At 39.0% G+C, this 14,437-nt stretch overlaps 1 protein-coding gene across 1 annotated transcript in view; it reads right to left on the reverse strand.

Annotated features, from left to right (window-relative positions):
- MED12L (mediator complex subunit 12L) overlaps positions 1-14,437 on the reverse strand; it is a 432,034-nt gene that overhangs the window by 16,900 nt on the left and 400,697 nt on the right. The window contains 1 exon segment of the mRNA XM_054714083.1: positions 818-907. Coding sequence (XP_054570058.1) covers positions 818-907 — 90 coding nt within the window.

Below are 14,437 nucleotides of genomic sequence, written 5' to 3' on the forward strand. Positions count from 1 at the left end.
AGGTAGTGTAATGGCTGTGGCTTGGGAGACAGAATAGTGTGTAATGAACTTCCAGCAGGCAGCGTGAGTGGAACCAGCCTGCAGTGTTCCTTGCCTGCGAGGGCCAATCTCGCTCTCCTTTGAGCTGTGGACAAAGTATGAGCTGCCAGCCCCAACTAGCGGTTTTACCCACATCCCAGCTCCTCATGATGGGAGCGATGGGGTAAAAGTGTATGGATGCAGAAAAAACAAAATATTAGAAAAACAGCTCCAGAGTCACATTATATGAAGGCAGGCCCACCAACTGCTGGGCGGCTGCTGTGAATCTGGTGCATGGTTCCTCAGGCTGCCTAAATACACACACTGTGCCCTCTCTTTTACAGAGAAGGGCACCAAGACTCCGCGTACCTTGCACATTGTTCCACAGCTAGCAAGTTGCCAAGAATGTTGCCAAGGTCTGATTCCAAGGCCGATTCCCTTCTTATTGTACTCTTTGAAACGATCTTTAAATGTGACAAATTCAAGCATGAATGACATAATTTTGTATTATAACGTAAGTATTTTGGGACTGTTAAGCATTTAAATACCTACAAAAATCATTAATAGAGGTCTGGATTTATGTTTTCAATGAAAGAATTTCCTAAAATATGTGTTCTTAAATTAATTAATGCAGACACTTGTTCAACAATCGCTGGTAATGCGGGAGCAGCTACGTCCTAGAAACATAAAGCAGGTGACACCCTACTTACTAGGTTTCCCACCTCAAATAAAGAGATTAAAATCCCCACTTTTTCCATTAAAAAAATCCCCGTAGCATCTATGAAGCCGCCGTGGGTACCTGTGCTTGCTGCAGCCCCGGATACTGGGGGAGCTGAGGGGAGGGCCGTGCTTGTGCAGCAAAGAGAGCAGCCTGGTCCCCTGGCTGGCCCTGGAAAACAAAGCCAAGGCGAACTCTTGATCATAACAGCAAGGGCTTGATTTGAGCTCCTGCTTAATAACCCCAACAACCCTTGACACCAAATGTCATTATGTGAAAACAGAACTTGCAGAGTTCCAAATTGCATAAAATCTGATTTCTCACTATTTCCTACGTGTGTAGAGATTGTTGAACTGACTATGTTTTCCAAAGGAGACTACACTTGCCCCCAAAAGCAGAGCACAGACATAAATATGAGCCATAACAATCAGATGGTCAGCTCATCAGAGAGGCTCATGGCGGCGCTCCTGTGCACCCGGGACACGGCCCTGCAGCAGGGAAAGTCAGGAAGCCCTAACTGTTAAGATAAACCCTGTGCCATAAAGGGAAGAGCGCATGTGGTGAAAGCAAGTGCCATATACAAACTTCATAACTTGTTGATACCTTCTTTCCTGTGGCCTAAAATATGCCTGTTTAGCCATGACGTCAATGGATGAATTTGGTATTTCCTCTGACTCCAATAATCAATTAAAATACAATCAATAAAAATGTATAAGTTAACAGCAAATACAATTCTAACCAACTACAATATAAAACAAAACCAATGAACATCTTTCAACAGTTCTCATTTAATATAATTTGGCCTTAGGACAATAAATATATTTAGAAAAGCAGTATTATTTTATGTTTGGTGTCAGATGCTACTTCATGGAAGCTGCTGTAATAACCACAGGAAGAGGTCTAGCTTCCCACCATCCCTATGTGTTTTCAGGACTCACTAATTATACAGAATGGGCTTATCCTAGGATATTTTACTATCTTTTATATACTAGATGTCCTCACTTTTTAAAAGTGCTAAATTACAGTTATATAAAAGATTTGCATGTTCTTAGAAAGTAGTATAGATATTTCTAACAGGGAAAAAGGGATAGACACTTAGCTTAAGATTGATTAAACATCTATAATATACCAGGGACAGGCTTCTTGCTCTTATTCTCACTTTCTGGCCGGGACTCTGCAGGGAGGGAGCCTCAGCCCCTGCCTTCAGTGAGGAAAAGCTGGGGGCAAGGGGCTTACACTGCTCAGTGATTCACCCAGCCAGACCTGGCCCAGCCATGGTCTGAGCTCAGGTGAGTCTGACTCCAAAGTCCAGGGCTCTTCCATTAGGATGAGGTGCTTCTCTATGCGATATTAAGGTTGAAAATATTTAAATCCTCATTTGGTGCTTATTATTTAGGGACATGTAGCCTCTTAAGCTCACCCAAAAATAACCAAAAGGAGAATATCTATTGAGACTTATTAAAAATATTGAAATTAATTGTATATACCAGACAGTAAAGCTCTTTTTCTGACCCCGACATGAAATTACGTGGGGCCCTTAAGTGTTTCAGCCTCTTCTACGGTGACCACCCACGCATATGCAGACCAAACATGTGTTTCTGAGAGTCTCTACTGTAGTATCTGCATATATTCAACAAGAATCTCACTTTCCAAAAGAGGGAACCATAAAGGCGCCCTCAGCCTTTAGCTGATTAATCTAAGTGCGATTACATCTCACTTTGCTTGTCCCAAGTCCCTCTATGAGAACCCTGCATGGCAGTGTGGCCATTGGGAGCCCACAACTATTGCCCCCAAGTATCCCAATGGCATTTGGTTTTCCAAACACTATGCCCATTAAATCAACCAGATCTTTAATGCCACTCATCAAATCAGTGCTCCCTGACAGTGTCATGTGAGGTCCCTGAAACATATTGTTGGGCTTTTTGTGGGGATATATATATATACATATATATATATTTTTAAAGAAATGAAGAAAAATGAATTACTTATATGTGAGTTATAATCTGGAGATCCATGTGTAGTCTACAATACCCAGGCTGTGTTTGGTATGAAGGAAAGCAGACCTGTATGTGACATCTGCATGCTGATTCCTACACCGGATCTAACTCTTTACTCTTCCTTTGCTTTCTGAAAAACTTAAGGAACAACCAATGATTTCCATGGGAGGGAAACTAGACTACTGATAAGTTAAGTATCTGAATTACTGGCTACACTCTTACTGACAAATGACAGTTGATATTGTGGAGATTAAAAATACAAATTAAAAACTATTCTACATTAAAAATCACTAAATTAACATTTAAGGAAAAAGCACGAAAACTTCAAGCAAGGAGAAAAGGACCAAACATTTCAAATCAATTTTTATATTCTAAAATGCATGCATTTTCAGTCAACTAGTTTTGTCTAAAGGTCAGCTATTTATTAGTGAACATATTCTGTTCCCTACCATCACCTACTTTGGCACAGTAGGAAATAATTCTTCTGATATGCATATACTCCCTGAGGAAATTATAGACACTTCAAACTGGCTAGCACTCTCCAGGTGCTCGGCAAATAGCTTTATTATCCTGTTTTGCCCTGAATTATTTTGAAAAATACCCCATTCTCTTACACCGAACTGAAATGGCCTCCAACCGTTCTTTGTTTTTCGTTGTTTCCCCCCACCCTTACCTCCCACCCCAGAATAAGGCCAGGAATGCATCCTTTCAATTTATAGGAATATTTCAATTTGTTGGGAAAAGAAAGAATAAGACAAGTTCTTTAGTCACTTGAAAGATTTTACAAATGCTCAAGGAGGATCATATTGTGAGAGCAAGCAAGGCAAGTACAGATTAAGATTTAGCACAAGGTTTTTAATGTTGGTGAGGATGATTTTATTGCATTTATTCAAGAAGGTACTAATCACCCACACTAGAACTGGCCAGACACCAGGTACAAAGGGGGACCATGCCTGGCAAAATGAGACACATGGTCAACTTAGTTATACGTAATTCGTGTTTCATGTATCTGTTCTTTTCAGAAAACTTTCTAAGCTTTATTTTTAATCAAGCATAAGTTAGTTTATCAAGTGCTTTTCAACTGCCCCATATTTTTCAGTACCATCTTTTGTTTTGAAAACTCATTTTAAATTTACTCTTTAGCATCTATTATTCTAATTATTTCTCCCTTCTAACTGCATTAATATGTGGAGATTAGCTCAATTTCCCCATCTTGATTTATACTGTTTAACTCAAGTGATCAGAGGCAACAATAACGTCGTATTTTTATGGGCGTTACAAAATTTATAAAATTCCTACAAAGGATAGTTCAGGAAGCTGTTTTTGATGAAATGTGTGTATTCAGCCAGGTGCCATATGACTTTGAGCACATCACCGAAAGAGAAAACATACACGTTTGTGCCCTGGCTCCAGCTCCCATGCTCAGGCACCTGGCTTCCTTGTGCTCAGAGAATAAGCCTCAGCTAACTGGGAAATTCTGAATATTACACTGACCCATCTCTATATTGCTACCTGAGGTAAATTCCTACACATATTCTCTCCAGTTTGCTTTCATGTACTTTGCTTTGGGCTTGCCTCTATGTGAGAAATAGAAAACCATTCTATTTTTTAAAATTTCCACTTTCTAAAATCTTCTAAAAAAGCCATGCTGCCCAGCCAGCATGTCTCAGTGGTTGAGCATCGACCCATGAACCAGGAGGTCATGGTTTGACTCCCAGTCATGGCACACGCCCGGGTTGGGGGCTCAATCCCCAGTGAGGGGTGCGTAGGAGGCAGCCAATCAATGATTCTCTCACCACTGATGTTTCTATCCCTTTCTCTCTGAAATCAATTAAAAAAATAAATAAAAAGGCTGTACTGTTCAATATTGATTCATTTTCCTGGCCGTTATAAGAACAACTTTCTCTACTGCTTTATTTTTCACTAGACAAGAGAAGTGTCTGAGCGCAAAGAGATGTTGACTTAAAAGCCTTTTGTATAATTTGAAGTTAATGCATCTAGTAAATTAAAAATCAATGTTCATACATAATTTTCATTCTCTGGAGCCCTGATCTCTTCATTAGCAATCATTCCCTCAGTCAACTGAGCAAATGTGAAGCTCTCTTCCCAAAGGAGAACTGGTCATACAGCCAGGGAGCAGGCAGTCAGCATTATCAGCAGCAGCAATACGGGGCCAGGAATGTCCTATCCCCTCTACTCACTAGTAATGATTTTTTTCCCCAATAATGTCTCAGGGTTGCAAGTAGGGAGTTGTACCTAAAAAAACAGATTTTGTGACTTGGTTTCTAAAAATGCTGATTTAGGAATAATAACAACAGTAATCCAATGAAAACCAGTGGTTAATGTTTTATGAGTCATCTACCAAAAAGGGTTTTGTTTGTGTTATTAGCTTGGTCGGTACTGAGTAACAGATCAAGACTAAAAGACATGGTGTGAACCAGAGGTTATGGTCTTCACCACATACTGGTGTATTCTGATTTCAGATAATAGAGAAAATTCTATAACTACAAGAGATCCTGTTGACAGTTATGCTGGATTCTCCTATAAAGTTTCATATCAAACATAAATTGGTTAAGAATCAATTAATAGTAAGATTAACTGCTGGAACAAATGGGTTCAGTCTAAAATAAGGACACATCATACAACAATAATGTTTTACAATATATTCTATTAGCATGTCCATAAATAATGAATATGACTGGCAGAGTATATACATTCATTAAATTTCTAATACTGGAGAATATTTAAGGAAAATAAGAATAGTGAAAAGGAAAACAAAGATATATGTACATATTTCTATTAATTTGAATGAATATAAAAATTATAGAACCTTTTTATATGACTTTAAATACATGACAAAATATTGTCTAATTTTTTTAAAAGTAAAATCAATGACTGATATAAATTGTTTTCTATCTGAATTATATTACCATCTGAACAATAACTATAAGCAACCTCCAAAAGTTTTAAATTTGATACATTTTTATTTCAAGTTTTGAAATGAAACCCTCACTTGCTCTCTGTATAACACAGTGTCAAAAAATTGATAGGAAAACTGATTTTCAGAAGTGTCCAAACTTTCCTTTGCAGAAATAACTTAAAGAAACTGCCTACATAACAAGTATTTGACAACATGAATATTTTCAGAGCTTGACTATGCAGTTAAGGATATTTTCACCAATGTACAGAAAATGTTACCCATTAAATTGGCAGTGAAACAAGTTGACTTACATTCACATCTGAGATGTGTGCTCTTTTTTATTCTAAAGCTTCTTGGATTTATGTTGTAAGTTGGCTACCTGATACAGAAACCTATAAGTAATTTAATGCAAAACATGCATTCTTAGCTAGCCCAGGCAAAGCAGCAAAGGTGAAGTTGTATGACATGCATGCACAAGATCTACGCTTGAAAAGACATATCCTCCATACTGGAAAGGAAATAGAAATGATGCGTTCTGTTGAGAATTTTGGAATAGCCAGTGTGTGGGATGTGATGAGAAAGGTATGTTTCATAACCACAGTTTTCATTGTCTTGCACTGGCCTATGATTTAGCATGCCATGCGTTCCTCTGCTACTGATGTGAGTTACCACAAAGAGTGCAAGAGCTCAGGAATAGACGTGTTCAAAATTGGAATTGAGATGCAGGTGCACAAACTGGTCTATGCTCCCAAGCCAAGGCATGAACATCCTGTACCATACACATGTATGATGAAAATCATGAGGCAAGCAAAGGGGAAAACTTTCAGAAATGAATGCCATTAGATTGGACATGGTCAGCACATTCATGAGTTTGTGTCCCATCTCAAACATAAACCAAGGGAGTCACAGTGAAATGAAGACTACAGTTATTACCAGCTACAGAAGAACAACCCGCTTCTCATTTTGATGTTCACAGAGTAATGCTATAAAAGCTTACTTAAAAAAGAGAAAGAAAGAAAGAGATGACAGCAGGGGTGTTACCATTATGTTGTCAAAGTCTTCCAGAAGGGAGACAGCAGAGTTACACAAGTCCTACAGAGAGGGGACAGCAAGAAAACGGCAGACAACACAGATAAGATTTTTCAGCCTGATGATGTGGGTAGCCAAAATACACGTGAAATAGTTCATTTTAAAACAATGTTTCAGGGAGTCAAGATTTAAACACCCAGGCCCTACAGAGGTTTTATTAATTTATATGGCAAACGGTATCACCATAGTCTGGACACTGAAAACAATATGGTAATCCTATATAATAAAAGCCTAATATGCAAATTGACCAAACAGTGGAATGACCGGTCGCTATGATGCATACTGATCATCAGGGGGAAGATGCTCAATGCAGGAGCTGCCCCCGCCTGCAGGCCCCAGGCAGCCAAGGCAGGTGCCAGCAGGGGCCCCCGATCACCCCGCCGGTCGTCCCGTAGAGGGAGGCAACCGGCGACGGTGGCGGGGCCTGCAAGTGGGTGGCACCAGGCCAGCCAAGGCGGGTGCCAGCAGGGCCCCCCAATCACCTGCTGGTTGCCCCACAGATCGTCCCTGATCTCCGGCCAGGCCTAGAGACCCTACCCATGCACAAATTTTGTGCACCAAGCCTCTAGTTTTATATAATGGAATAGCACAAACTGGAGGTTACATGCAGAGATTGCACACAGACACTGCCTGCAGCAGAGGGATGTTGGATTCCCAGTGAACAACAGGGAATCAGCACTCTTCCTGGCCTAGAGCCAGTGGGACAGCTCAGGACATCTGGGCCACATTGAATGGACAAGACATTAAGTGAACAAGTCAGCAGTTCATATATTATTGGACAATGTAATTAGACAGCTGTGACCCTAGTAAATGAAAATGAAAACAGAGCATTGGGTTCACCATGCACTCAATCAACCAAATCAGACAACAAATATTTTTAGTGCCACCAACGTTTACACACTAACAGGGAATCTGATTTAGAAAAAGAGAACTAAGTGCTTGGGGGAAATTCCTATTTCTCAGGTAAGTAATTCCCTGGTTTAATAATTTTTTATAAACAGACTAGAGGCCTGGTGCACAAAATTCATGCATGGGGGGCCCCTCAGTCCGCCTGCTCCCTCTTGCAGTCCGGGAGCCCTTGGGGGATGTCTTACTGCCACAGAGGCTGGAGAGGCTCCCGCCACCGCAGCTGCTCTTGCCAGCAGTGAGCCCGGCTTTTGGCTGAGCGGTGCTCCCCCTGTGGGAGCGCACTGACCACCAGGGGGCAGCTCCTGCATTGAGCGTCTGCCCGCTGATGGTCAGTGCACATCACAGCAACCAGTCATTCCTCTGTTCCATCGATTTGCATATTAGCCTTTTATTATGTAGGATTCTAAGTGACATTTTGTCTAAAAATTTTCTGCTCACTGAATTTTAGAGATAGAAATGAGACAAAATATTCTCAACACTAATAGAACAAAATATTTTACCAAACTAACGACTAGAAATTACAGGAGGAATTTTCCAAGCAAATAATATTTATTCTCACCATTTTAGGCATAGGCACATAATTCATTGCATCTGCACATTTGTTTTAATACAAACAGCCACCTTTGTTTTAGTGACCCATTCTCTCACCCTCCACCCCAATCTGCTCCCCTCTCTTATAAAAACCAAGCTGTACACATGATCTTTTAAATCATTCTAGTGGTCTAGTAATAACTTCAGCAAATAAAACGAGCACCTTCCTTATTCAAATAAATAGAGAAATGACAGATAATAAGCAATAAGCAAAGCACCCACTTCCCTGGAAATGGTTTCCATCCAAGGAAAAAAATAAAAGGCTTTAGGACACATTTACTAGTTCAGTGGTCTCTGTCCCCTTATGTTCATTCCTTGTCACTGAGATGTTTATAAATTACACTCTCTGAGTAAATGCATTAAAGATAATTGTCAAGACTCCAGATCAGTTTCAATAAAACTATTTTGCCTACTTTTATCAAATAAAAATAAAATTATTTTGAAATATGCTCAAATTATACAATTAGGAAAATTATAGAAGGGAAAACATGACTAGCTAGTGAAGTTTTACTAGGTGTACCAGTTAATAATAGTGGATTTTGTAATCTAAGAAAACACGATAATTTCAAGAGAAACATCAAAAGTGCTTTATTCAAAGTAATGTCCATTGCGAGCTACACATTTCCCTATCTTTCAGGTAATTTGTGGATACCGTCCCAATAGAACTTGTCTTGTTTTGAGGCAAACCATTCAGAGACCCAATTTTCCACTTCTTCGTACGTTTTGAAGTGCTGCTCAGAAAGTGCATGTGCCATCGATCAGAACAAGTGGTAATCTGAAGGAGCAAGGACTGGTGAATACAGCAGGTGGGTTAATACTTATCAGGCAAGATCGTTTAATGTGTCTTTAACTAGTGTCTTTAACTAGTGTGATGGTGCATCATCATGAAGCAAAATTACTTTCCCGTGTCTTCTGGAACATTCTGGTCATTTCAGGATCACAGTGTGGTTCAAATTGATTATTTGTTGTTGGTAGCCAGCAGTATTAATGGTTTCACCTTGTTTTAGAAGCTCATAATACACCACACCTTCCTGATCCCACCAAACGCAGAACATTGTCTTCTTTCCAAAGCAGTTTGGCCTTGCAGTTGATGTTGATGGTTGACCTGGATCAACCCATGATTTTGTGCATTTGGGATTCTCAAAATAAATCCACTTTTCATCGTCAGTCACAATTCTATGCAAAAAAGACTTTCTTTAGTGCCATTGAAGCAACATTTTACTGATGACTTTTCAGTTTTCCATTTGTTTTTTGTTCAGTTGATGTGGCACCCATTTTCCTTCCTTTAAAATCTTTCCCATTGCTTGTAAACGATCAGAAATTGTTTGCTGAGCAATCCTATCTAATAATAGACAAATATGCAAATTGACTGCACCTTTCGCTATGCCCAAGCCATGCCCACCAGCCAAACCACGCCCACCAACCAATCAGGACAAACATGCAAATTACCCCAAAAATATGGCGGCTAATTTGCATATCAAGACAGCTTAGAAAGAAGCCAAGAGCTGCAGAAGGGAGCAAAGCTGCGGAGAAGCAAGCAAGCCAGGGGGAGGAGAAGGGAGGAGCGGAGGCGGGGCTGGGGGAGAAGGAAGGAGAGCGGGCTGGCGGAGAAGATGATGCGGGGGAGAAGGGAGGAGCGGAGGCGGGGCTGGGGGAGAAGGAAGGAGAGCGGGCGGGGTAGAGTGAAGCAGGAAACCCTATTGCAGGATTTTTCCTGCAACGGGAACGCTAGTGTTTAATATTTCTGCAAGTTCGTTTTGAGTTTGACACACATCTTCATCCAATAATGCTTGTAATTGTTGGACTTCAAACTTTTTTGGTTGACCTGGACATCTTTGTCTTTCACATCAAAATCATCACTTTTAAAGAGTTTAAACCAATGTTCACAAGTATCTTGAGATGGAGCATGTTCACCATAAGCTTCCCGAAGTATTCAGCAGCACTTTTCTTCAAAATAATAAATTAAAACTTCCTGCAAATGCTCTTTTTTTGGCACAAAATTCGACATTTTTATGTGTAAAAATATCTATGCTGTTAATACCTTCAGCAAATTTGACATATTTAGTTTTGAAGCTTGCTGTCAATAGAAAATAGCATACATATCAAATCGCATATATATATCAACATATGTGTAACTCCAGCTATTGGAAAAAAATCCATATTATTAACCGGTACACCTAGTAAAAAAATGCCTAAACTCACAGGTTATTAGGAAATGCAAATGACAATGTCATAATACAATACATTTCATCTGCTCTGAATGAGAAAATTAAGGTGGACAGTATCAGGGGTTGGTGAGCACGTGGAGAAAGATAACACTCATAACTGACAGGAATCACTATCACTTTGGAAACTGAATCAGCATTTCCACTTCCAAGTACATACCCTGAAACTCCCCAAACACAGAGAAGAAATGTACAAAAATGTTCACTGTAGCACTATTAACAGTTAGAAATAACTGGCAAAACTTAAATGACCCCAACAGGAGAATGGATAAAGGTAAGAATTGACAATGGAATAGCATCCAATCAGAACAAACAAATGAATAAACTATGTGTAACGAAGTTAATGTAATTTAAAATTAGTCAAAATACAAAAGTTGTGAAATAATACACATATAAGATAATTGCACAAAGTTTCAAGTATGAAAATAATACTATATAATGTTTATGTCAATGAATGTAAAAATATGTACTAAAAGCCTAAGAACATTCATAAGAAAGAGAAGCACCAAATTCATGATTACCTCTTTACAGCCAAGAATGGAAATGAGAGGAGATAAGGAGGCTCATCCATATCTGTAATGATTCATTTTTTAAATCATCAAGAGCAAATATGGCAGAACATTTTAAATAAAACTAGGTGATAAGTACATCAGTGTTTCCTATATTATTTTCTATTCTTATCTGCATGTTTGAAATATACCTCTAGAGAGTGAAGCGTAGGGAAAGAGCAACGGAAGGGAACAGATGTTCCAAGGTGATACCATAGCCGTAGGTAGGAAATCAATTACTTGACAAAAATCTTGGTTAATCATTTTAAACGGACTCCGTCAACCTCAGAGGCATAATTTTAGGAAGTTACAGCTTCACTTTTGCCAAGGAGCTAACAAGTCTGGGAGGCTCTGACTCAGCCATTGTTATTTCATTAAGTTACCTAATGCCTTTATTTGGATGCACAATAATGTCACCTGCTCCAACGGTGATAATTAGTGTCCTAACAAACAACAACTAGCCATAACTGACACACCATTTCTGTCCACTGTCAGAAATCTCCCTCTTCGATGTCATAAAAATCCTTCTGACTTACTATCTACTAGAGGCCTGATACACAAAATTCATGCAAGAGTAGACCTTCCTTTCCCCAGCTGCCAGCATCGGCTTCCCTCTGGCACCCGGGATCCAGGCTTCCCTCGCAGCCCCAGCTTCATCAGAAAGGTCGTCTGGAAGGACGTCCAGAAGGATGTTTGGTCTAATTAGCATATTACCCTTTTATTATTATAGATAGTCTGCAAACCAATTGCTTCCTTCCAAATTTGTCTCCATCAATTTAAGCTAAATTCTTATATCTTTGGCTGTCTTTCTTTGGAATCTTAAACTGTCTGACATTGATTATTATTCATAAAATGCTTTTATGCATTTAAAGGGAGAAATCAAGATAAAGTGATACCATAAACCAAGGCATAAAATTAAGTCCTTTTCCTATGTGAAAATGCCCATTCCCAGAAAACTGACATGGTGGGGGTGGAGAAGGGAGTTTCTTGTGTGAGAAGAAAAATACTGGATATAAAAAGGTGACTGGAAAACAATTAAAGCAGCATTTTGCATTGTTATAACCAATATTCTGTATTTTGTGATAGTTCTCATAGGCTATGTAGAAAATAAAACACCGTGGTATTTTTAATACTGAAATTGTAATCAGTCCCACTAAAGTTTGTATCACAGAATTTTAGACATTATAACATAAACATTCTGGTCTCAGAAACCAAAAAGGCTACTAGGAAAACTAATCAACATTCCTTTTTATTGGTCTCTTACTGGTGACCACTGAGCACCAATCTTATTAGGGGTAATTAATGTAATTATACAAGTAAAGCCTTTAATGTGCTTTGATTCTCTTTTAATCCTTAATATATTTAAGAAAATAAAGATCATTTTTACAGAATAGGAATTTTCTGTGAAGTAATAGTAATAAAACAGTGATAGTAACTATGGCAGTTAACATTTTTTGAGCACTTACTATGAGCCAGCGACTATTTTAAGGGCTGTTAAATGTATTAAATAATTAATGTCACAAGAACCCTATAAAGTAAATATGTGTTAACTACACTGTATAGGTGAGGCTCTGAGGCACAGAAAGGTAACAGTCACTTCACTGAGTCCCATTTTAATAAGGGACAGATAAGGAATGAAGAGTAATCAAGTGAAGACTGTAATTAAGAAGAATGAATAAAAGTTTTCTTCCCCAAATGTCTTTATGCATGTTGATATGACTAAAGCTATAAGAAAGTACACTTGATTGTATAACAATCATTATGTCAAATAAATTGATTAAAAACACCCAACAGCATCCATGCTATTTGCACCTATTTTCTATACACTCTCCAAATGTCTCAATACATTCCTGAAGAAATACAGGATGGTCTCTAACAGGGAGTTCCACGACCAGCTGAAGCTGCTATTCGGTTTCCGCAGCAGAATCCATTACTTTATGATGGTGCTCTGCACGTCATCGTGCACCCATGACTAGACTAGATGATTCCTACTTACATCAACTTCTCTCCTCAGATGGGAGGAGGCTAAGGGGGACCCTGCAAGTTCTGAGACACATCCAGAAATCAGGAACTTATGTCTTCCCTGCCCATCTAGGTTTTCAAAAACAATCACAGCAGGGAAGCTACGAGATGAGTTTGTAGATAACAAGCAGACTGCTAAGGAGTAAGACTACCAGGAAGCTTTAGGCTTTGGAAAACAGCGGCTCAAAACATGAATTTGCTCAATAAACATCTCATAGATTTCTACCCTGTGCTCAGTAAATGAAAAGATGACACAAAGTATTTTAAAACCCAGTACCTGACCTTATAAGAAGAGGGTGGGGACCAAGGAGTCACAGACAACCGGCCTAGAGATCAGTCATATCCAAGGCTTGGAGACACTAGTCAGTCTTTAAAACCATCTGCCGCCCGGCCAGGTGGCTCAGTTGGTGGTGTCCCATGCACCAAAACATTGCAGGTTCAATCCCTGGTCGGGATGCATGTAAGAGGCAACCCATCAATGTTTCTCTCTCACATCCATGTCTCTCACTCTCTCCCCCCCTTCCCCTTCCTCTCTCTCTAAAATCAATAAATATATCCTTGGGTGACACTAAAAAAAAAAAAAAGCATCTTCTATAATTACAAGATCAGTCTTAAAAGTTGAGATAAATGGAAATTCTCCAACACATTTGCTACATTTAAGAAAATGGATTTCTGTAATTAGAAAACTGCTAGGTTAAGAAGAAAAATGATATTAATTTTTAATTTCCCTATAAGCCCCAAACTAAAAGAAAAACACACGTAAGGGTTCTTATTAAGCTAGAGAGTCACATTATGAGTAGGCATGTAACCTGAGAAAAGGTTCCTGCCAAAGTTAGTTTCAATGTTTCTCTATCATTTCCTCTCATGAAGAACAGAGGTCACTATTTATTAGAAAAATAACTAATTGCATCCAGAATCATATAATAAATAATTTATCAATATCCAATATATTCCATATAATTCTGTTTTTATTCTAGATTTTTAAGGATTAGCACAAAATTTTTCCTGCCACAATACCACATGACCTGCTAAGAGAGACCCTGGCAGGTGCAGGCACTCTCGCAGATGCTACTGACACATCTCATTTACACCACGAAGGACCACTATGTCCGATGACTGTGCCATGTGTGCAATTCTCTTCCTTATAAGAATGCTGTTTTGCTCAGTCATCCAGCACTTTAAGAATGGGGATTGAGAAAAAAAAGTGTATATGTTTCTGAAAGCCATTCACAGCAAGTTCCAACTGTTAAAAAAGAATACAGGGGAGGAGGGAAGGGCATATTATGCAATCAGTATTATGAAGTTGAGTTTTTAGTACTTGAAGAAGGGATTCCTGATTTCTCAAAAGAAAAAGAAAAAAAAGAAAAGAAAAATCCAACAGTGTGACAGAGTTGGTACAA

The sequence above is a fragment of the Eptesicus fuscus genome, chromosome 3 (assembly GCF_027574615.1).
Source record: "Eptesicus fuscus isolate TK198812 chromosome 3, DD_ASM_mEF_20220401, whole genome shotgun sequence".
Taxonomy (NCBI): Eukaryota; Metazoa; Chordata; class Mammalia; order Chiroptera; family Vespertilionidae; genus Eptesicus; species Eptesicus fuscus.